This window comes from Acomys russatus, chromosome 10 (genome assembly GCF_903995435.1).
Source record: "Acomys russatus chromosome 10, mAcoRus1.1, whole genome shotgun sequence".
Lineage (NCBI taxonomy): Eukaryota > Metazoa > Chordata > Mammalia > Rodentia > Muridae > Acomys > Acomys russatus.
Genome location: NC_067146.1, coordinates 53,600,258 through 53,624,553, shown reverse-complemented (window position 1 = coordinate 53,624,553; position 24,296 = coordinate 53,600,258). Strand labels below are relative to the sequence as shown.

At 38.9% G+C, this 24,296-nt stretch overlaps 1 protein-coding gene across 1 annotated transcript in view; it reads left to right on the top strand.

Moving 5' to 3' along the window:
• Kmt2c (lysine methyltransferase 2C) overlaps positions 1 to 24,296 on the top strand; it is a 220,794-nt gene that overhangs the window by 163,260 nt on the left and 33,238 nt on the right. The window contains exons 28-40 of the mRNA XM_051152203.1: positions 3,106 to 3,210; positions 4,521 to 4,649; positions 4,826 to 4,858; positions 4,957 to 5,076; positions 10,493 to 10,625; positions 10,864 to 11,078; positions 12,124 to 12,197; positions 13,314 to 13,496; positions 13,797 to 15,689; positions 16,120 to 16,412; positions 17,851 to 19,667; positions 20,820 to 20,931; positions 23,710 to 23,788. Coding sequence (XP_051008160.1) covers positions 3,106 to 3,210; positions 4,521 to 4,649; positions 4,826 to 4,858; positions 4,957 to 5,076; positions 10,493 to 10,625; positions 10,864 to 11,078; positions 12,124 to 12,197; positions 13,314 to 13,496; positions 13,797 to 15,689; positions 16,120 to 16,412; positions 17,851 to 19,667; positions 20,820 to 20,931; positions 23,710 to 23,788 — 5,186 coding nt within the window. The remainder of the gene's footprint in view (positions 1 to 3,105; positions 3,211 to 4,520; positions 4,650 to 4,825; positions 4,859 to 4,956; positions 5,077 to 10,492; positions 10,626 to 10,863; positions 11,079 to 12,123; positions 12,198 to 13,313; positions 13,497 to 13,796; positions 15,690 to 16,119; positions 16,413 to 17,850; positions 19,668 to 20,819; positions 20,932 to 23,709; positions 23,789 to 24,296) is intronic.

Here is a 24,296-nt window from a genome sequence, read left to right as displayed (position 1 = left end):
CCTCACACAGACTGAGGCATATGCATGCTCTATCCACCCTTCCCCTGACTAAATCTATGTTTTAAAAAAAGAGAAAATTAACAGTCTTTTAACCAAATTAATCAAAAATGAGAGGGAGAAGATATAAAGTAATCAAATTAGTGATGATAAAGGTGGGGTTTTGGGTTTGGTTTTGGTCTTTTTTTGTTTTGTTTTGTTTTTCAAGATAGGGTTTCTCTGTGTAGCCTTGGCTGTCCTGGACTCTTTGTAGACCAGGCTGGCCTCAAACTCACAGTGATCCACCTGTCTCTGCCTCCTCTGAGTGCTGGGATTACAGGCCAGTCACTTGGCTTTTGTTTTGTTTTTTCAAGACAGGGCTATTCTGGAACTCACTCTGCAATCCAGGCTGGCCTCAAATTCACAGATTCTCTTGCCTGTGCCTCCCAAGTTTAGAGGTTAAAGATGTGCACCACAACTGTCCAAATGAAGAGAATATTAACAATTGAAACATCTCCATAGAAAACAAAGCTCATCGTCTCTTAATAGACATAGAGGGTAATATACCTCAACATGGCAAGCTATAATAGGGAAAACTCTATAATCAATATAGTAAAATCAGTAAATTGAAAGCATTCCCTCAGAGAAGAGTAAGTACCATCTCCACTTTTTATTCAGTTTAGTGCTTGAAATGTTAAGGTACAGAAACAAAGCAATATAAACAAAAAATGATTAAAAATAGGGGGAAATTATCATTATTTGTGGTCAGTCTAATTCCATACCAAAAAAGCTTTACCAGAGAACTCTTGGATTCTTTCAGCAAAGTAGCAGGAAACAAGTCTAAGCACAAAAAAACCAGTGCCCTTGAATAAACAGCACAGTCTTTAGCATGCTGGTATGGAGGTATGTATCATAGTACCAGATTCCATATTATACCATGGAACCATAGCAACATAAATATGATCCTGGCACAAAATATAGGCACATAGAACAGTGGAATGGAATAAAGTATCCAGAAATAAACCCATACAGTTACAATTGAAATTGTCCAAAAAAAACATGGAAGAAAAAGTAACTTCAACTATTAATGCTGGAAAATCTGCTTATTTGCATGTAGAAAATGAAACTCAATTTCCATGTCTCACTCTAGAAAAACTAATTAAAAGTGGATCAAAAACTTACTTAGCAGTTAGTCTCGAAACTAATACTACTAGGAAATACTTTATAGAGGCATAAGCAAGGATTTTTTAAAAATGACACTAATAACAGAAAAAAATTCCAGATATGACATAAGAGTGTACAAAATAAAAATGGATAAGAAATACTCAGTCCAGTGAGAAGATGGCCTATAGAATTGGAGAAAAAAAATTCTACTTTGTATCTGACAGAATTAATATGTAGATCCCATAAGGAACTAAAAGCTAAAAACCAACCCCCTCCACCAAAAAGTCTCAGTCGACCAACAGGGAAATGACTTAAGACAGTTTCCAAAAGAAGAACTATCAGTTATCAATAAATACATGAAAAATGTTCAACATCATTTGCCATCAAAAATGCAAATTAGTGTAGTGTGTTAGCACACTATTTTAACCCACCGTGATGACGAGGTAGAGCCAGACTGGTTTATGTAGGAGTTCCAGGAAAGCAAAAGCTACCTGGTGATTTCCTGTCTCAGAAAATGATAGGAAGAGCCAGAGATTGAAGCTATGCTGAGACTCCCCCTTGTTCCAGTCAGAATGACTGTGTTGGAGAAGACAGCGGCACATGACGACAAGGAAACAGCAGAAGCAGCACTCTTGGAGATCACTGGTGGCGTGGGAACTAGTGCAACCACCTTGAAAATCACTGGGGAGGTTTGTTCAGAAACCCAAAACTAGTATATGTTCTTAGCTGAAGGGACTGAAGTCAACTTGCCACAGAAATACTTGCACAATCATGCTTACTGTAACCTCACAATACCAAAAGTGTGGAAGCAGGTTGATGTCCATCAGCAGGTGCTGACTATATAAAGAAAAGAAAACATCACACATGCACATGTGCATGGGCATACATATAATGGAGAATAAATGAAACTGGAAATCATGTTAAGCAAAATTACCCAGAGAGAGAAAAACAATGTCATGTTTTTTTCTTCATATCCAGAATATATATAATGAAAGTAGGTGGGTTTTATGTCAGGCAAGAAAGGAGTCTTAAACAAAGGGGAGGTGGTGTAAGGTTAGATAACAAATACATCATGTCTGCAGTCTGCACTTGTGACGCTAGCTTGAATATATATGCATATGCATGTGTAAGTATGATGCTTGTACATAGAGAGCATAAGGGAGAAGATAAAGACAGAAAACACCAGCTGGTAGGGCAGTGATATGAGCACATATAATACACATGTATGAAAATGTTCTAGAAAAGGCCATTATTTTATATGTTAACAAAAATTCAATAAACACTGAAAAACTGAGTGTAACATCTAATCTTTGGCCAGTCATCTCTGGAAATGTCTCCTGCCTATTTTTCAAATCTATCCTTGGGGCTTGTATATCTCCTTGCTTCAGTGTTGTTTGCGTGAAAGTGAGTCCCGTGAGTACAGATCATGTGTTAACCGTCCACCGTGTTCCAGGGCCTTGGACAGTGTCAACAGACACAGTTCTTTGGTGTTGGAGCAGTCTTTTAGTGAACAGTTAGTGAATATTCAAACAGACAGGGAAAGAATTAGCATCTTTGTGGTACCTGGCTGTGCTTTGCTGGAAATCTCAGAGCACAGTTTAATTTTCATGTTTTTAAACTGTCCTGTGTTTTCTACTTGTCATCCTTTGTTTTATGCCACTTACATGATGAGCTGCTTTTTATTTTTATTTTATACGATTTTGATTTGTTTTTATTGCTTAAAGGTCTTCATTTTTTAAAAATTTCATTTTGTCAAGATACATCAGCCTTGAAAACAAATTCTGAAATTTTAATGTTTTGTTAATAAAAGATAAAGTGCCTTTGCATTTAATTCTTTAAAGTCATGATGGTCTTAAATTTTTATCACTGCCACCTGCCTCAGCCGCTGCTGTACTCTACATACTTAGGTCATTTTCAATTCCGTGCCAGGAAAATACTTAATTATCATATGCTTACTGCATTCAGGTACTGCTGATGGCCCATTAGCTGATATTTCTGAAGTCTTAAACACAGATGATGACATTCTTGGAATAATCTCAGATGATCTTGCAAAATCAGTTGATCATTCAGGTATACATCAATGCTGTTTGCCTGATTTCTGTTCTATGATTTGAGAGGTGTGTGGATGCGGAGCACATTGATTTTTCCCAGGAATGGAAGTTGGTTTGATGTTTTGCTTTATTTCGTTTTTCTTTATTTCTTTATTTTTTTTGTTTTTGTTTTTTCTTTTTTTGTCTTGTGTCAGTGAAGCCAGAATTTGATCTTCCTTGACTGTCTGGCTTGAGGAGGGGACATAGCAAGTTGATCTATTTCTGTTACCTTTCTAATTGCATCAGATTTAAGGCAGGGTGCCTTAAAAGTCTTGCTGCACTTTCTCTTCCTTTTTGTGTGTTTTCCCTTCCTTCCCACTTCTGTGGTAATCATCCCTTTTATTTGGTTTGGGTCTTGTAGGTCTTGATTTATGCACTTTCCAGGTTGGGAGCTCACCTTTCCCTTTTGGTAAGAACCGAGCGATGGATGGGACTGACTAGAAGTAGTAGTCTTTCTCAGTAGTGGTCTCAGCTGGAGCCGCCTGTAGGTGCATGCGTGCTTGTTAGTAGTGCTAATGCGTCACTAATCCATACTTGGCTTTTCTCTTTGTGTACAGCTGAAGCATAGTGCTTTCAATGACTTCCTTAATAATTTTAATGGATAGTTTTGGTCTTACATATTATATAGTAGTAGTTTAAAATATCCCCTGAATAATAGTTTCTAATATGAGATTAAATAAAACCATACTAAAATGTAAGATTAATGGCATTAAGAAGGTATGAAGAAATAGATGAGAAGCTACTATTATTAGATGTTATAAAGTAATGGGCATAATTTTGATTTTCAGAATTTAACTATAAAGTATTTAGAAATAATTTATAATTGAAATTGTTTTTAAAGGATGATTATTAAGCTTTAATACTGAGTATACATCTTTGAATTAGTTTATGCTGGAACTTTTCGTTCCTGTTTCCTATGTTGTATTTGACAGTTGTCCTGCACAATGATACCACTGTTTTCCATGTTAGAGAAGTTATTCATGTAATGACATCTTAGGGGAGATTAGACTTTGCAAATATTGCCAAATTGAAATCAGATATGTTCATTTTTTTCTTTCAGAAATGTATTTATTTGCTTTGATAACTTTTGGTGTCATATAAACTCACAGATGTTTGTAGCTAAATTTAGTAATAGCCTATTTAAAGTACTACCAGAATTTTGATAATTATAATTCTGAAGTATAGGCTTTATTGAAATCACAGTGTTGTATGTTAACGTATATGGATAGTATTGCCCATTTTGTGCATATTCTGGACTCACCTTTTCATTTATTTATCTTTTTCTTTTAGATATTGGCCCCATTGCTGATGATGCTTCCTCTTTGCCTCAGCCAAATGCCAGTCAGAGTTCACGACCATTAAGTGAAGAGCAGCTAGACGGAATCCTGAGTCCTGAGCTAGACAAAATGGTCACAGATGGTAAAATATTTACCCTACATCTAGGCTTTCTAAAAGACATGAGTAAATATGACTTTCAAAGCTTTTTACATGCAATTTTATGTCTGGATTTGATTTTATAATTTTATTATTAGTTAATTGCTCTTTTTTATATCCATATATCAAATAGGTAATTGTTAATATTTCTTTTATTCTAGGTGCAATTCTTGGAAAGTTATATAAAATTCCAGGTATGTTTGTATTCTCTTGTTTTACTTCATAGAAAATGGCATTCCCCATAGAATGACCCTAATAATGTTAATGTTATTTCTGTGATTATTTTACCCAGAGCTTGGAGGAAAGGATGTTGAAGACTTGTTTACTGCTGTACTTAGTCCTGCTACCACTCAGCAAGCTCCATTACCACAGCCTCCCCCTCCACCACAGCTATTGCCAATGCACAATCAGGGTATTCTATTACCTTCTAAGCATGATTTTGTGTGTGTATCTGTAGGTTTGTGTGAAGATGTGCACACATGGCCAGTCTCATGTGGTGTTCCTCAGGAGCTATCTGTTTTGTTGGGAGTGCTACAGTGCCCAGCTTTATTTACCTACTTATCAGTGAGTGTGTAGAATATGCGTGCTTGAGCGTGTCTGTGTGTATACATGTGCACACACAAATGCTTGCTTTTTGTGTGCCTGCATTTACACCCTCGTATGCACACGGGTCAGAGGGTAATATGCAGGAATCAATTCGAGCTTTTATCCACTGAACCATCTCACTGGCTCATTTTTTGGGTCCCATTCAACTTTTTTGTTCTAATTTATTTTATATGTGTTTATAGCTGTTTGAGTACATACAGTCTGGTTCGTTTGAGTACATACAGTCTGGTTCACATATAGAAGACAGAGGATAGCTTACAGGAATAGGTCTCTTCCTTTCATTATTTGTATCTTAAGGATTTGTGTCCTGTGGCGAGACTTGTCAACAAGCAGTCAATTTATGCACTCAGCCTTCTCACCCACTCAGTCCTAGCATTTTACGCCCTTTAATAATTGATGTATCTCCTCAGCTCCAGTGTGGTGTGTCTGTCTCTGTGTCTGTCTGTCTGTCTGTCTGACTGTCTGTCTGTCTGTCTGTCTGTCTCTCTCTCTCTCTCTCTCTCTCTCTCTCTCTCTCTCACACACACACACACACACACACACACACACACACACACACACACACACACACACACACAAACCCTTCTCTTGTTCCTTAGTGCCACATATACAAATGTAGAGGAGAAACCCCACTTGTATAATGATTGAAAAATACTATCTAGTCACACTCCTACCTCCCTGAACTTCTCTGAGTCACATGATTCCTTCATCTTGAGGCCAGAACAGACATGCTGCTTTGTTCTCAGTAGGGAAATTGTAATGGTGCCTGGCTTTTCTTCTTTCCCCAGTCCAACCCCAACTCAGTTTTCATTCTGCTCATCCTAACGTGGTGACCATACACCCTCCACCCAACAACCGCACTCAATTAATCTGGTCTCAGTTACTGTTATTTCCTCAGAGGTGAAGCATGCTTATCGCTACACTCACATGCTTTCTCATTTGTAGTGTGCGGCACAAATAGACATGCTTTCTGAGGCTGTAGGTTTTTCTTCTTAGATTGTGATCACATCAAGGACTGGGCTCTTACCCTGTTCATTTCAGGACCTATGTGCAGAGTCAGTCAAGTAGCTTTTGCCCATTTTTAAATTCCTACGAATTTTTTTGCAAAGTTTGCTTATTTTGTTTGGCTAATTATCTTTTACCTACGAGTAACAAATTTCAGTGAAATGTGAGTTGAAGACTTCAGTTTTTTCTTTTCAGGAAAGGTGAAATATGATAATCAAGAGTTGAGACCCATAGGAGTATATTGGACGAGAGGTTTGGTGCTGTAGGTATCAACTCCCTAGGAAAGGAGTTTAGGGTTCTGTAGATGTGTACATTTTAATAAGTGAATAAAATGTCTGTGTTCTTTGCTAGTGCTTCAATGTACTGAATTGTACAATGTGATGGAATCTTTATAAATTTTACCCTTTTTCATACAAAATTAAGTATGAGTAAATTCTCTTACTATCAATTTTTTTGTATACACAGAAAATTGCATAGCATAAATACTAGAAATGCTTGAATTTTGACCAGTCTAGCTCCTAAATGTAAATCCACCTTGAGATTTGCTGTACTAATCATTTAATTTACATTTAAGTTAAATACTTGGCTTAACTGTTTCTTGCTCCAATTTAGTGGTTCTTGACCTATGTCACATACCCTTTGGCAAACTTCTACCTCCAAAAATATTTACATTATGATTTGTAATACTGTAGCAAAATTACAGTTATGAAATAGCAGCAAAGATAATGTTGAGGTTGAGGTGGGGTCACACACATGAGGAGCTATGTTAAAGGGTTGCCGCTTTAGGAAGGTTGAGAACAGCTGCAACTGTTTTCTAATGCTTTTTAATGATGAAGAATTCTTCAGTAATTTTCTTCTCAATACATAAAAGCAAATATTGTTGAAATTATATATTTCAAAAATCAAATCAGTTACAAATGTACTCATTCATGAAGACATTGGTTATTAGGGAAACTACTTCATGTACAATCTTAATTTTAGAAAAAAGTTTTAACTGGTGTGGTGGTGCACACTTGTAATCCCAGCACTTGGGATGGTAGATGCAGATAGCTCCCTGTGAGTTTGAGGCTAGTTTGATCTACAGAGTGAATCTGGGTCAGCCAAGGTTACACAGAGAAACCCTGCCCAAGTTTTGAGATGACTAAAAAGAAAAGGTTGAAACCCCTCCTGAGCCTATAGCTTGAACTCTTAAGATTATAGACTGTAGGTATACAATTTACTTATAAAAGAAATATAATTAAAGTAGGGCTGCATAAAGCACCTAAATTTCAGTAGTTCTAATTTAAGGATAAAGTGTGATCATGTGACAGGTATTCAAGAATGATAACCTTCATATTTTCTAGAGCAGAAGATGAAGTGAAGTAGATAGTGCCTCTGAAGGTCAAACTAGAAATGGATATTAGTGCTAGGCTATTTACATCTATGAAGCCTGGGCAGAGCCAGTTAAAGTTAGCCTTTTTCATCTAGGCTTCTATGAGCTAGTGTAGACTCTTACTGATAAAATGATGTGATAAGTCATGTGTTTGGGTAGGGTTCTGGTGTCAGTATTGAAGATCAATTTGAAAACAAGAGTTGTACTAATGGGGCTGGAGAGATGGCCCAGTGGATACAGCAGCTGCCATACAAGTTTAAGGACCAGAGTTGAGATAAAAGCCCTTGGGAGGAAGAAACTGGGTGGAGCCAGGGGTCAGGGGAGTATCCCGAGAGGAGCATCCTGTCAAACTAGGCAGGATTGGTGAATTTTGGGTTCAGGGAAAGACCCTGTCTCATAAATAAAATGGAGAGCAATTCAAGAAGATATCAGACAACTTTGGATTTCCACAGCCATGTGTGTACACATATATGCACACCCAGATGCATATGCGCATCCACACAGAAGTGTACACATATACACATGAAAAAAGAATTCTGTTGACCTATTGAATGGATGTGAGAAAAGTAAAAATTAAATGAATTAAAAATATATACTACAAGATTTTCAGAGGGAGGGTACATTAAAGCTGTGTGCAAAGAGATGCTCTCCTTCTTCCTCTACGCATCTCGATGTGCATGCATGCATGTGCTCAGATAGTGAAATACATGGCTTTCATTTTGCTCTGATTTGTAGGCAGTTGCAATTAGTCAACTCCATAGATAAAAGAATACATGTTACTTTTATAGTGTTACAAAGTGTAGTTGTGGGATGGATGAGGATTTCCCCCCAAAGATCATATTAGCAGAGCACACAGAACCCTGTGACATTTACTAAAGCATGAGAGGGTCTGTGCTCAGCCTCTCTGACTTATTTTAGGCATACAATTTTACGTTCCTTATCATCTTTTGCCTTTTGGTTGCTGTTGTTTGTGTGGGTTTTTTGTTAGTTTGGTTTTGGTTTTTGAAATTTTTTTTTTGGTATGGTTTGGTTTGTTTGTTTGTTTTGAGAAGGGGTTTCTCTGTGTAGTCCTGGCTGTACTGGAACTTCCTCTGTAGACAAAGCTGGCCTCAGAGAGATCCACCTGCCTGTGCCTTCTGAGTGCTGAGAGTAAAGGTGTACACCACCACCTCTTGGCTTATATTTTCCCTTTCTAAGAATTAGGTAAAAGTGAAAAGGGCAGCAAGAGTGAAGGAAAGGATCTCATGTGGTCTTGATGTTAGAGACAGTATGTAAAATTAATTAGATGATTGAGGGCAGTACCTAAAAGATGCTATCTCTCTGAACTGTGGAAGTAACCACATTTAAAATGAGAAGAAACTGAGACAGGGTGTAGTGTTGTTAACAGTAACATAGAAAGTTAAACAGAAATGTTGAATTTCAAAAAGGTTTGAAGTAAGTGGATTTTTTTAAAGGCAAAGATTAGGTGAATGTTCCGTTCTTTCCATGATATCCTCAATGGTTCTTTTTACAAAGTGCTTTAACTTAGATAGGTGTGGTAGAGTTGAAGAAGTGATCCTCTTAACAGTGTGTCAGGTGTGGTGAGCTGTAGCACTGTAAGGCTGAGCCAAGACTGCTGTCATGAGCTCCAGGCTAGTCTGGGTTATGTGGCAAGACCTTGTCTCTAAAATTACTAATAGAAGTAATGAAGGAGAGATGCTTTCCCATTTGCTCATGTGAGCTTGAAAATAATTGTTTTAAACTTCACACCTTTTAAATGACACATAGTAAGTCGTTTGAGGTTTTGCAAAACTTAGCACACAGTAAAAGTACCAAGGATGATGGGCTTATAGGTGATATTGCTGATAGATATATAGCCAGAGTCCTGAGCATGCTTTTAATTTACCACTTAGGTTTTGTGTATCCTAATTATCTGAAGGGCATTTAAGTGTTTTTATGTATGTATGTATGTATGTATGTATGTATGCATGCATGCATGCATGTACCGATATACGTATATTGGTATTTTGCCTACATGTATGTTGTGTGAAGGTGTCCGATCCCTTGGATTTGGAGTTTCAGGCAGTTGTGAGTTGCCATGTGGATGCTGAAAATTGAACCTGAGTCCTCTGGAAGAGCAGCCAGCGCTCTTAACAGAACCATCTCCCCAGCTCTCCTTTAAAATCTCCTTTTAAAAATTATGTAAGACAGTTAAGTGGGTAAGGCTTTTATGAAGGCTGACTGTTTGAATTCAGTCCCTGGAAGTCATGTTAGAAGTTGAGAGCCCCTCTTTCCTTGCCTTTGCTGGGAAAAGAGCTTATTGTAAAGCATTTAGACATGTGGGGAGTCAGAGTAGTGACAGACACTCTTGATGGTGTTGCGGAAGCATGGGGAAATCTTATACTCAAAAAGAAGATGATAAAGTGTTTGGAAGAGAGTTGAAAATGTTTTTGGAAGCTGACTTTCAAGTAGTGAAGGGGCAAACCCATAATTTGTATGTATTGAATAGTTACTGCCTACCAGGAAGTATATGTCCTGAAAGCTAAATACACATTGCCCCAATCACTGTACTTAAGAGTACTTCCATTTTACAAATTGAATTAGAAACCATTTCTGTTTCTAACAAGTTCCAGGCTTGAAATTAAAAGTTAGAGCTATTAGTCTGTAAAACTGTTTATATAATATACTGTAATTAGGAACTGTGATTGTTAAAAAAGACTACATCAACCTTTAATCTGTATTATATAGTATAATACTGAAAAAGTACTACTTTAAAATAGTATTAACAAATTTTATTTAGAAATATCTTAGCCATTATCATTTATAAATATTTTGTAAAACAAATGATTGATTTTCCTTCTTTAAGATGTTTTCTCCCGGATGCCACTCATGAATGGCCTTATTGGACCCAGCCCTCACCTTCCACAGAATTCCTTGCCTCCTGGAAGTGGATTGGCGACTTTCCCTGCTATAGCACCATCCCCTTATACTGATGTCAGGTATTTTAAGACATTACTTTCTATGGAGACTTAAATTATACCAACCTTTGTTCTATCTTAGTCTTTTAAATATTATGCATGATATTAGTATTTGTTAAAAATTGGCTGTGAGTTTTACTTAAGGTTATCAGGCATTTTAAAAGCTATTTTGTAACAAATCCTAAGGAGAGTGGTACTTGAGCACAGTATGAATAGAAAGTAGTATTTATAAAGTGAAAGTGTTTTGCTATTTTTCCAGGGATAAAAGTCCAGCATTTAATGCAATTGCAAATGATCCTAATAGCTCTTGGGCACCGACAGCTCCACCTATGGAAGGAGAAAATGACACCCTGTCAAATGCCCAGAGGAGCACACTGAAGTGGGAGAAGGAGGAGGCTCTTGGTGAGATGGCAACAGTAGCACCGGTTCTCTACACAAATATTAATTTCCCCAATTTAAAGGAAGAATTCCCAGGTCAGTCATACCTATCAATTTTACTAGCTTTCGCTTGAATGCCATGCCTTTGTTTTGAAGTGTACTTTAGAAAGTCTTTTTGTCATCTCATGTTCATCTGCCCGTGATGCAAAGATTCCTTTAGAACTTAGTTAACCCTAGACCTTATACTCATTTGTACATTCCCCAAAAGTTTCTTTAATTAATGAGATTATCACTTTTTCAGGTCCTAGCAGTGCTCAAGTATGAGATAGTTAGTGCTGTGCAATCCTCTTTAAATTCAGTGAAATTTTTATTAATTCTTTGATGTTTTCTCATGTATACAATATGTTTTGATTATCATATTTATCTATTTTTCCACTCCCTAAGCCCTCCCAGATTCATCTTCCTCCCCTTCCAATTTTGTGTCCTCTTTTAAAAAAAAAAAAACAACTCACCAAGTCCAGTTTGTGCAACCTATTTGCTCCTAGGGTCTTGGACCTACCCGCTGGAATACAGTCTACCTCCTAAGGTCATAGCCTTAAGGAAAACTGGCTCTCCTTGTAGAAGCCATCAATTGTCAGTCATGAACTCCTCCCCACAGCCTAGTTCCCAAATAGCCTGGAAGAGGGCATTGGGTCCCATGGAGCAGTCCCATGGTTGTGAGCATCCATGTGGATACTACAACTCACACCTGGGTCTTCTGGAAAAGCAGCGAGTGATCTTAACCACCACCGAGGCACCTCTCTCTCTCTCTGTTTCCCCATTGTAGGATTGTATTAGACTTGGAATCCAGGTCCAACAAGATCTTCATTTGTTTCATCTATATCTGATGATAAGATAATTTACTGTAGTGTTTTGAGTGTGCTTGGTTTAGACTAAGACTGAATCACCAGGTGTGATTTCATGTTGGAACTGAAAACATTTTGAATTTTAGATCATTTCCGATTTCTGAATTATTTTATATTACTGATACTCACCTGTTTTGTGTTAAAATACGATCTGAATGATAAGCAGTTCCTAGGTTGCTTTTATTACAGCTCCATATCACTGTATTTCTCAGAGTGTGTCTTCTGTGCTTTTGCAGATTGGACTACTCGAGTGAAACAAATTGCCAAGTTGTGGAGAAAAGCCAGCTCTCAGGAAAGAGCACCATATGTGGTATTTAAATAATTCCTATGTGTTAGATCTTTAAGCACAATATTTAAAACTTATTTTTATTCGATAATGAAAAGAAAATACTTGTTAATACTTAAAAACTAGCAACTTTATTTTAAAATTATGCATTAACCCATCTTATTTCACTAAAGAACATAACAGGTTTCTTTTTTTTTAAAGCCATATAGCCAACCAGAATATTTTAAGGGCACAGTTAATTAACTATCTATTAACAGATAATAGTGCATTTGAAGATGAGAGTAGTTTCCTTGTGTGTGTGTTTAAAATTTACAAGGGAATCTTTATATCTATTGAAAGAAACATATTGAAATTCCTTTAAGGAGTTCTGGACTGTTGCCATATCTACCAATGATAAGGGAACTCACAGTCAGATAGTGAATAGTTTTCAAGGAGCTGGACTGAGCCCTTGCTTTCGCTGCAGTCACATTAAAGTCTTGTTGTTGTGAGAAAATGCTGCTGCTCTTTATGTGATCTTCCGTGGGTCAACTTTCAGTTATAGTAACTTTGGGTGGAGCTAAGGGACAATTCTTGGTTTGTTTTACCATAAATTTTGTAATGATAGAATATTTTTTATGTCTAATTTTCCTTGATCGTAAGTTTCAGATTTCTAGCTGTTTTCCTTTAAGGATCAGTTTGCTATTTTCTTATTTAAATTGAGGGACATGCTGATTCTTCCATGTTGTAATGACGTGTTTGAATTACACTGGGATTTCTTTTTTTTTTTTTTTTTTTTTTTTTTTTTTTTTTTTTTTTTTTTTTTTGGTTTTCAAGACAGGGTTTCTCTGTGTAGCCTTGGCTGTCCTGGACTCGCTTTGTAGACCAGGCTGGCCTTGAACTCACAGCGATCCGCCTGCCTCTGCCTCCCGAGTGCTGGGATTAAAGGCGTGCGCCACCACGCCCGGCTACAGTGGGATTTCTTGCAGTAACACAAATACATAGGTAGAAATGTCTTTACCTGGTAGTAGCATGACTGTGGAGAAGGTTGGTTATTGTCCAGGCCCTTTTCTTAGCAGAGGCTGTCAGTTTTCTAGAGTGATACTTAACTATTTAGCACAAGTTTTATGTCGTAAAAACAGGCTTTTTTTTTTCTTGCCAAAGCAAAAAGCCAGAGATAACAGAGCTGCTTTACGCATTAATAAAGTTCAGATGTCAAACGATTCTATGAAGAGGCAACAGCAGCAAGACAGCATCGATCCCAGCGCCCGCATCGATTCAGATCTTTTTAAAGATCCTTTAAAGCAGAGAGAATCTGAGCATGAGCAGGAATGGAAGTTTAGACAGGTACTGGAGTTTTGGGTGATTTGGGTTTAAATTGTAATAGAACCAGAAAAAGTGTTAAAATAGACTTTCCTTTTTGGTAAAGTATGTATTTAAATTGGTTGTAGATTCTTATTGAAATATTATACACAATATCCTACTAGGAGTAAATGGAACATGCTGTGATGATAAGCTCTTCTGTTGCTTGGAGTTATCTACTAGGGAGCAGTCTGCTAGCTACTGACATCAGGTGATGAGCTTTCTGCTGCCTTTCTCTTTGTGAGTCTTGTTTTCTTATCTTCTTTTTTTTTCCTATCATAATAGCAAATGCGACAGAAAAGTAAGCAACAAGCTAAAATTGAAGCCACACAGAAGCTGGAGCAGGTGAAGAATGAGCAGCAGCAGCAACAGCAACAGCAACAACAACAACAACAGCAGCAACAGCAACAGCAACTTGCTTCTCAGCACCTTTTAGTAGCATCTGGTTCAGATACTCCAAGTAGTGGAGTACAAAGTCCCTTGACACCTCAGCCTGGCAATGGGAATGTGTCTCCTGCACAGACATTCCATAAAGACCTATTCTCCAAACACCCACCCAGTGCCCCTGCCTCCACACCTTCAGATGATGTGTTTGTCAAGCCACAACCTCCACCCCCTCCTTCAACCCCATCCCGAGTACCTGTTCAGGACACTCTTTCTCAGTCCCAGAATTCTCAGCCGCCTTCTCCACAGATGTTTTCACCTGGATCATCTCACTCCAGACCACCATCTCCAGTGGATCCTTATGCAAAAATGGTTGGTACTCCTAGACCACCTCCAGGGGGCCATAGTTTTCCCAGAAGAAATTCTGTTCCACCAGTGGAAAACTGTGTGCCTTTATCTCCAGTACCTAGGCCCATTCAGATGAATGAAACAGCTGCCACTAGGCCATCCCCCGCCAGAGACTTATGTGCTTCCTCCTTGACAAACAGTGACCCCTATGCAAAGCCTCCAGATACACCTAGGCCCATGATGACAGATCAATTTCCTAAACCTTTTAGCCTTCCTAGGTCCCCTGTGGTTTCAGAACAAAGTGCAAAATGTCCTCTAGTCACTGGAACCAAACCATCTCCTAGAGCAGATGCCTTTCAAAGGCAAAGGCTGCCTGATCCATATGGACGACCATTGTTGACACCCACCCCACTGGATAATGGGCCTTTTAAGACGCCACTGCACCCACCTCCATCTCAGGATCCATATGGATCTGTGCCACAGGCATCAAGACGACTCTCTATTGACCCTTATGAAAGGCCTGCCTTGACACCAAGGCCAGTAGATAATTTTTCTCATAGTCAGTCAAATGATCCGTATAGCCAGCCTCCCCTAACTCCACACCCAGCAATGAGTGAATCTTTTACTCATTCTTCAAGGGCTTTTTCTCAGCCTGGAACCATATCAAGGTCAGCATCTCAGGACCCATATTCACAACCCCCAGGAACTCCACGGCCTGTTATAGATTCCTATTCCCAAACCTCAGGAACAGCTCGATCCAATCCAGACCCTTATTCTCAACCTCCTGGTACACCCCGGCCTAACACTATTGATCCATATAGTCAACAGCCACCAACCCCAAGGCCTTCTCCACAGACAGATATGTTTGCTACATCTGTGGCAAACCAGAGACACGCTGATCCATATACTCATCATCTTGGGACACCAAGACCTGGAATTTCTGTTCCCTATTCTCAGCCACCAGCAACACCAAGGCCAAGGACTTCAGAGGGTTTTACTAGGTCTTCCAGTGTAAGACCAGCCCTCATGCCAAACCATGATCCTTTCTTACAAGCAGCACAAAACCGAGTACCAGGTTTACCTGGCCCTTTGATAAGGCCACCTGATACCTGCTCTCAGGCCCCCAGGCCCCCTGGGCCCGGCCTGACAGACACATTCAGTCATGCTTCCCCGTCTGCTGCTCGTGATCCCTATGATCAGCCTCCGATGACTCCCAGGCCGCAGTCTGACTCTTTCGGAGCTAGTCAAGTTGTCCACGATCTTGTTGACCGTCCAGGTCCTGGGTCAGAGGGAAACTTTAGCACATCTTCAAATCTTCCTGTAAGCTCCCAAGGCCAGCAGTTCTCCAGTGTTTCCCAGCTTCCTGGACCTGTGCCATCCTCAGGAGGCACCGATACACAGAGTACTGTGAACATGTCTCAAGCTGACACAGAGAAACTGAGACAGGTAAGTGCAACAGTGTTTTCAGATGCTTTAAGCTTTTCACTAAGAAGTCATTTAGTCTACACAAATCATAAGGTTTCTTCTTTAAGTTATTCTTTAGAGTTTATTAAATATAAGGAAAAAATGAAAATGGTAAAATTAACAATAATAAGTTGGATTTAACCCAAATCTAATTTTATTCTTCATGATTTTGTTGGACGATGTTTAAATATGAAAACTCTCACTTTAATGATGATAATTTGGCCATGGAAAAAGACCAAAATCACCAGTTTTTATTGTCATTTATTTGGTTTTGGGGTATGTGTGTGTTTAGTACTTAAATTTAACTTTAAGTTTGAGATTTTAAACATTAATATAGTCACATAATGGACATGTTAAGAGTTTAAACAATGATTAATTTTAAATCCCAGAAATTTTGTTTCTTTCCATTTAGCGGCAGAAGCTACGTGAACTCATTCTCCAGCAGCAACAGCAGAAGAAGATTGCTAATCGCCAGGAGAAGGGGCCTCAGGATGCAGCAGTGGTACCTCACCCAGTGCCCCTTTCACACTGGCAGCCAGAGAGCATCAACCAGGCTTTCACTCGACCTCCACCTCCCTATCCTGGGAGCATTCGATCACCCGTTACTCCTCCTCTAGGACCTAGATACGCAGTTCTCCCCAGAGATCAGCGTGGACCCTATCCTCCTGAGGTTGCTGGGATGGGGATGAGACCTCATGGATTTAGGTAATGCTTTTTAATTTCCCGCTAGATTTAAATTTTTATCGGAAGAAGGAACTGGAAAAATAGCATTACTATTAGGCAAGAAGTTGTCACAGTTTTCTATTTCATCAGTAGTTATTATTGCTTTTAACTCAGGAGATGTCATGGGCTTCTTTCCTCTAAGAACTCCAAAGACTCTTGATAGACCTTTTGTCGTTAAGTATTGACAGAATTACTTGTAATCTAGTTTATCATGCCAGCAAAGTCATATCTTCCAAAATGTAGCTACTGCAACCTAATGAAGCTGCTTCTGCTGTGACAGATGATGATGATGATACATTTTATTCTTTTAGATTAAACTGTAGGATGTTTGTAGAGGGTTGCAGATTGGAAAAGTGCCTCCCTTTAGAAGCTCTGAGTGATATAGTTGAGTTATAGAGTGGGCCAAAATGTAGGACAAACTCAAACTTATATTTACTAGTCTTACACGGAGAGAGCTCTTTTACATGTCTTTTTAGAGGACACATGATTTAATGATATACATATGTCTCTTATAATATATTTTCCTTTTTATTCCACCTTAGTTGTAGTTTGCGCCCATTTCTTGTGTGTGTGTGTGTGTGTGTGTGTGTGTGTGTGTGTGTGTGTACACGTGTGCATGTGGAGGTAAGAGGTTGTTGCTGAGTGTTTTCTTCTATTGTTCTTTACCTTATATTTTTGAGATAAGGTCTCTCATTCAACCTGGAACTCATCAATGTGGCAATATTAGCTTCGAGTGCTCTTTTCTCCACCTCCTACCCCACCATGATTATAGGCATGCACCACCATGCTTGGCTTTTTATATGTGTGCAAGGTATTGAAAATGTGGTTGTCACAGTTGTCCAGTAAGTACTTACTGTCCAAGCTGTCTGCCCAATGTCTTTTTTTTTTTTAACTTTCTATTTGGGCCAGGCATGGTGGTGCATACCTTTAATCCCAGCACTGGGGAGGCAGAAGCAGGCAGACCCCTGTAAGCTCAAGGCCAGTGTGGTCTTCTACAAAGGAAGTCCAGGACAGCCAGGGTGACACAGAAAAACCCTATCTCAGAAAAAAAAACAAAAACAAGTTTCTATTTGGGTGTGCAAGCCACAAGATACATGTGTTAGCTAAAGAACAACTTTGTAGAATCAGTTCTCTCCTTCATATGGTTTGGGAGTCATACTCCGATTGCTTACAGACAAGTACTTTTACCCATTGAGCCATCTTACTGTCTTTTTTAAAAAGATACTAAAATGTTTTCACATAATATATTTTGTTCATATTCCTTTCTTCCCCCAGCCCCTCTCAGAGTCTCTTATGTTTTGCTGTCATTGGGTTAACAACAGTATTTTTTTTTAATCTATAGACTAGAACTTAAAACTTCTAAATTGATCATCATTCTTAATTATTTGGCATTTTGTTTTTTGTTCTTTTTGGCTTTTAGATTTGGATTTCCAGGAGCTAACCATGGACCCATGCCAAGCCAAGATCGCTTCCATGTGCCTCCTCAACAAATACAAGGATCTGGAATTCCTCCACACATAAGACGATCAATATCTATGGAAATGCCTAGACCTCCAAATAACCCACCAATAAATAATCCAGTTGGGCTTCCTCAGCATTTTCCACCACAGGGTGTGCCAGTTCAGCAGCATAACATACTAGGCCAAGCGTTTATTGAGTTGAGGCATAGAGCTCCTGAAGGAAGGTCACGGTTGCCATTTGCTGCATCTCCTGGCAGTGTTATAGAATCACCTCATCCCAGACATGGGAATTTCCTTCCCCGACCTGATTTCCCTGGCCCTAGACACACAGACCTTGTGAGACTGCCTTCCCAGTGTTTACCCAACCAGATGCCTGTGCATCCAAATTTAGAGCAGGTCCCACCATCTCAGCAAGAGCAAGGCCATCCTGCACACCAATCTTCTATTGTCATGAGGCCTCTCAGTCATCCCTTAGGTGGTGAATTTTCAGAGCCTCCTTTGTCAACATCTACCCCAACTGAAACAACACCTGATAACTTACAGATAGCTGGTCAATCTTCTGATGGTCTTGAAGAGAAAATAGACTCTGATGATCCTTCTGTGAAAGACCTGGATGTGAAAGACCTTGAGGGAGTTGAAGTCAAAGACTTGGACGATGAAGATCTAGAAAATTTAAATTTAGACACAGAGGATGGCAAAGGTGATGACCTGGACACTTTAGATAATTTGGAAACAAATGACCCTAACTTGGATGACCTCTTACGGTCAGGGGAATTTGATATCATTGCATACACAGATCCGGAACTTGACTTAGGGGATAAGAAAAGCATGTTCAATGAGGAATTAGATCTTAATGTTCCAATTGATGATAAGCTAGATAATCAGTGTGTACTGGGTGAACCAAAAAAAAGGGATCAAGAAGATAAAACTATGGTTCTCGAAGATAACGATTTGCCACAGAAAAAATCCAGTGGTACCAGTGAGATAAAGACAGAGGTCCTATCTCCACACTCTAAAGAAGAAACACAGAGTGAAATAAAGATAAGTGATGACAATAAAGGTGATGCTGACACTCCATGCTCACAGGCCTCTGCTCATACCGACCGAAGTGACAGGGAAAAGACGACTTTGGTGCCTACTGATCCAGATACGCTTGAGAGAAGAAATAATCGGGAAAACGCTGGTTCTGGTGCCATCCAGGGGTCCACTGCTCTGCCTGCTCAGGGTGTGATGAACTCTTGTGACATAACCGGATCAACTCCAGTCCTCTCCAGTTTACTTTCTAACGACAAATGCGATAATTCAGACATTAGGCCTTTGGGGTCTTCCCCACCCACTCTGCCCATTTCCCCATCCACTCACGGGTCAAGTTTGCCTCCTACTTTAATAGCACCACCTGGCCCTCTGTTGGATAATACCATGAATTCTAATGTAACAGTGGTCCCTAGGGTAAACCATGCATTTTCTCAGGGTGTGCCAGTAAACCCAGGATTCATTCAGGGTCAGTCATCAGTGAACCATAATTTAGGGATAGGGAAACCTACAAATCAAACTGTGCCTCTTACAAACCAGTCCAGCACCAGTGGCATGTCTGGACCACAACAGCTAATGATTCCTCAAACATTAGCTCAGCAGAACAGAGAGAGGCCCCTCCTTCTAGAGGAACAGCCTCTGCTTCTACAAGATCTTTTGGATCAAGAGAGGCAGGAACAGCAGCAGCAAAGACAAATGCAAGCCATGATTCGTCAGCGGTCAGAACCATTCTTCCCTAACATTGGTAGGAAATTCCTTGTGTCTCAAAGTAAATTACTGGGGGAATTTGAGTACATGCGGCATGCTTGTAAGGTTGCATTATTGAGATTACATTAGGAGTGTAGCACTGAGACTTTTCTGTCTTCTTGAGTCTTTAAACTGAAAACAGGAATGTTAGATTCCTTCCAGATTAGTCAGAAGGATAAAGCCTTGAGTTGGGATCTCATTCAGTTTAGCTAGCTTTTTATGGTGTTAATGGAATCTGTCCTTTTGACTTTTATCTGCCACTTCTTAGTACTGAATCTTTCTTCAGCATCATGAGAAGATAAATTTAAGGAAATTATGATATAAAGGTTCTTGGTTTTGGGTGGTTTTTTTTTGTTTTTTTGTTGTGTGTGTGTGTGTGTGTGTGTGTGTGTGTGTGTGTGTGTGTGTGTGTGTGTGTGTGTGTAAGTGTTTGGTAATGGGATTGTTTGTTTTGGGGAGGGGTTGTTTTTCCCCAGAGAAGCTTCTTTCAACTTTTGTTGTTGTTGATTGACTAATTTTCAGAAAAATACAAATCCATGCAGCCCAAATACTTCAGTACCTATAAGAATTAAAAGTCAACTGGCACATATCTGAGGAATACTTTTTCCATTGTATCAGCATGCAGTGCAAATTCCACTGTAAGGTTCTTTTCCCATATATATGCAGATAGGTGCTCTTTCAGTGTCCTCTCAGTAGTTTAATATGTAGGTGTATCCTAGAGGCATTGGTGGGTGTTTTTTCTAACTTTTAAAATCTGATAACTAATTTAGTGCAATCCTTATTCCTTTTGTTGCACTACTAAAGAAACCATCCTAATTAGCACTGTACAGGTTTGAAGCAATGAGAATTATATTGCTGCACATTATTGTTATGATCACCTATAGACTGACAGACTTATCACTTACTGAAGTACTAATGTATTAAGTTAGGCTTCAGTTATGGACGCCTTAAATGCACCTAAATTCAGGATTAGGTTGTTGTCATTTTTAGATTCCCCTATGTAGTTAGAAACATACAATTAATAAACAATAAGGTATAAGAATCTATAAACTGTGTAATGATTGTGATACTTAAGTTTACTACTTTGCATATCTTGCACCATGAACTTGAACTATGAAATAAGTAATGTCAAAATACATTTCTTCTTTAGATTTTGATGCAATTACAGATCCTATAATGAAAGCGAAAATGGTGGCACTTAAAGGCATAAATAAAGTGATGGCACAGAGCAATCTGGGCATTCCTCCAATGGTAATGAGCAGGTACGTGGAAGTGCTGTTTTTCTTTCTGGGTATGTGGATGTTCATAGAAATACTACTGTCTTAGAAAAAGCTCATAAAAACTTAAAAAGCCTATCTTCTGGGCATGGAGAGTGTTTAAATTCTGCTGGATATGACCAGACATGAAGTGTTATGCAGTTCCAGGGAGTTAATTTCCATTAGTTTCAGGGAAAATAAACAGAAAAAAAATGTCACATAAACATTGGGAAGACTGACTTGGTCATTGAGGAAATCCAGACATAAACAGACACACACACACACACACACACACACACACACACACACACTCTCTCTCTCTCTCTCTCTCTCTCTCTCTCTCTCTCTCTCTGTGTGTGTGTGTGTGTGTGTGTGTTTTTAAACAAATGTTAGCCCTAAGACTTTTCATTTGAGAAGCTTAGTGGTTAAGGAAAGTACAAATTCAGCTCTGAAATGAAAATTTTCCAAACTGACTTTGAATTAGAGAAGGGAAAACAGCAGCTTAGGTGACATTTGGACACTGGGAGTTGGATGGTTGGCTAGTTTTAAAACTAAGTATTGATGTATTAAAGGGAAGAAGGATTATTATAGTCAAGAAGGTTATTACATTTGAGTACTTGATAAATTACAGTGGTTGGGTACCCTATGGAGTGCTTCTTAAATCTTAACTGTTTTCCAACTACAAAATTATGTCGTCCATTCCCTGTCCCCACCAAATGCGGTTTTTTTTAACCTTACTGCAGACCTACTGAATGGGATTGTCTAGGGATGGTGTCTATATGCTTGTACTTTTGGCCAGTACCTTGAATGATTTGTTGGTTGTATTGCTGTTTATGACTTCTTTTAGAAGAGTAAACAGATCCTTCATGCAATGATCTTGTTGGAAAAAGGGAGTGTAAGTGATTGTGGAATTGAATATAGAGTTTGTATAGATTGAAGATACAGGCATATGCTTTAGAGAACCTTGTGATACTCTGCGTATGATTTTTTTTTTAATATTTCATTTATTTTATGCATACAGTGCTCTATCTGCATGTACACGTGCATGCCAGAAGAGGGCACCAGACCACATTATAGATGGTTGTGAGCCACCATGTGGTTGCTGGGAACTGAACTCAGGACCTCTGGAAGAGCAGCCAGTGCTCTTAACCACTGAGCCATCTCTCCAAGTATGATTAAGGTGATTTTTAAAGGCCAAACTAGTGATAGTGGTGTGTAAAGGTTTTTATTACTGTGCTGGATTTATTAGCACTCTTCTTCTTACAGGCTAACTTTTTGGCATAAGCCTTTTTAACCTTAAAACCTTGAAACCTTTGAAATTCTTCAACAAGGTTGAAAAAGAAATGAACTACATTTGTAACACGGCTACTAATCTATGATTATATTTATGATATGTGTATATCATAGTGCATTAACAAATTTAGCTATCAGTTTTATAACTACCATAATTTCAAGGTAATGGTTGGCCATGACCTATTAGATATATTTAGCCCTTGTTAGGAAACTGATGTTTCCTACAAGTGAAAGTATAGTACTGTTAATCAATAATCAAATTTTAATTTGATACTCAGAGTCAAGGAAATGCTAGATTTTGTTTGGCTCTCAATTGAAAACATGGGCCTCAGAATCAAAACTCTCAGCATGTCATGCGTGTTCAGCCTGATGTGTCTGTGCCCATTAGACACGAAATGCCTCGTTAGCCACTAGTAAGTGTACTGGTGACTATTCTGCATGCTCTGCAAAGCTGAGATGTTCCCTCTGAGAGTGTTGTGTGTGAGAGATGCTGACGGCAGATAGCAAGTGATGACTGAATTGATACTGTTATATACCAGCTGTAGTAGGGAGAAGGGAGAGAAATGCATCAGACTCCTGACAAATAAATCACAAATACATACTCTAAAGTATATACACCCTTACAGCATTTGGGATGTGTTTTTGAAATTCTGTTCTATGTATATCTTAGTATGTTAAAGCATTCAGTGACTTAATGGGACAGACATGTTTTCAAATAAACCATAATGCTCCTGTGCCAGTCACAGGAATTATTTAGAATAAATAATGTTTCACCAGATGCATTTAACTATAGAGGTTAGTCACCAGTTTTATTTTTTAAGTGTAGTTTGGTTATTAGATACAATTATATATGAGAACTATGAAAATTTTTGAGATACTTCTTATAAAAGAGATAATTAGCACCCACTACCCTCTTTTCCACCCAAACCTCCAGTGTCTCATTCTGTAGCCCAAGCTGGCTTTGAGTCTTACGTAGCTCAGGCATTCCTCCTCCCTCAGCCTCTTCTCGGAAACTACCATGCTCTGCTCAGTCTACCTGTTTTTTTTTTTTTGTTTTTTTTTTTTAATTGCAACTGGAAATTTTTCCTTAGTTTGTACTTTGAAATAGATCTTCACCATAATTATATCATACACCACACACACACACACACACACACACACACACACACACACACACACACACACACACACGGGAGGGTGACTCCTTTAAGAGCCCAAGCTCTGTAATAGTTTATCTGTCTTCTTATGCAGCCTTTGGTTCCCATAAGGACAGTTGTTGTTCTGAGCTGTCATCCATGGTGACAGGAGGGTGATGGTGCACACTTGATGGATTTCAGCAAAGGACTCCATGGAGCACCCAGAAGGGGGTTGTAGAAAGTCTCCAGTGGGAAGCATTGCTACCGCCCATCTCTTCCCTGGAAGAGAGCTTATTAGTTACCTGTGTAAGCGGTTCTAAGCTCTTCATGGGATACTGTGTGCTTTCCTTTGCAGATTCCCCTTTATGGGCCCATCAGTGGCTGGAACACAAAACAGTGAAGGCCAGAGCCTGGTGCCACAAGGTGTAGCTCAGGTAATGCCGCTCGAATCACTGGTTTATGGAGGACACGTGGACCTATGTCTTACCAAACCCAAATCATAGTGAAGCCCCTCCTAGAAAGGAATAGGAGCTGATCTTCTGACAACACAGTGAGATAAAGATGTGTCGTTGCTGTGTAACAAAAGACAGATTGTAAAAACTGGGATTCCTGCAAAGGACTTGCACACATTAAGGATAGAAAGTCACTTGGAAGGAGACTAAGTGCGTTGGGCCTCTGGCTTTATGTTCATTTATTACTTCAGAAAGACATTTCATATCCTGTTCATTGGAATTAATGCATCACATTTAAAATGTTAAGCTGCTGGAAACAGTAGGAGAAATGTCTGTAAACCGTTCTTTTAGGTATGATTATTCTTTGAGATGACTTTGTTATTGAGCACTTATAATCAACTCTAAGTGTAAACATTGGTGCTATGTTCATGGTATGCAGTCTGGGAACAATAACTTCTTTCGTGTAGTATTTTCTATGTTGATTTTTAAA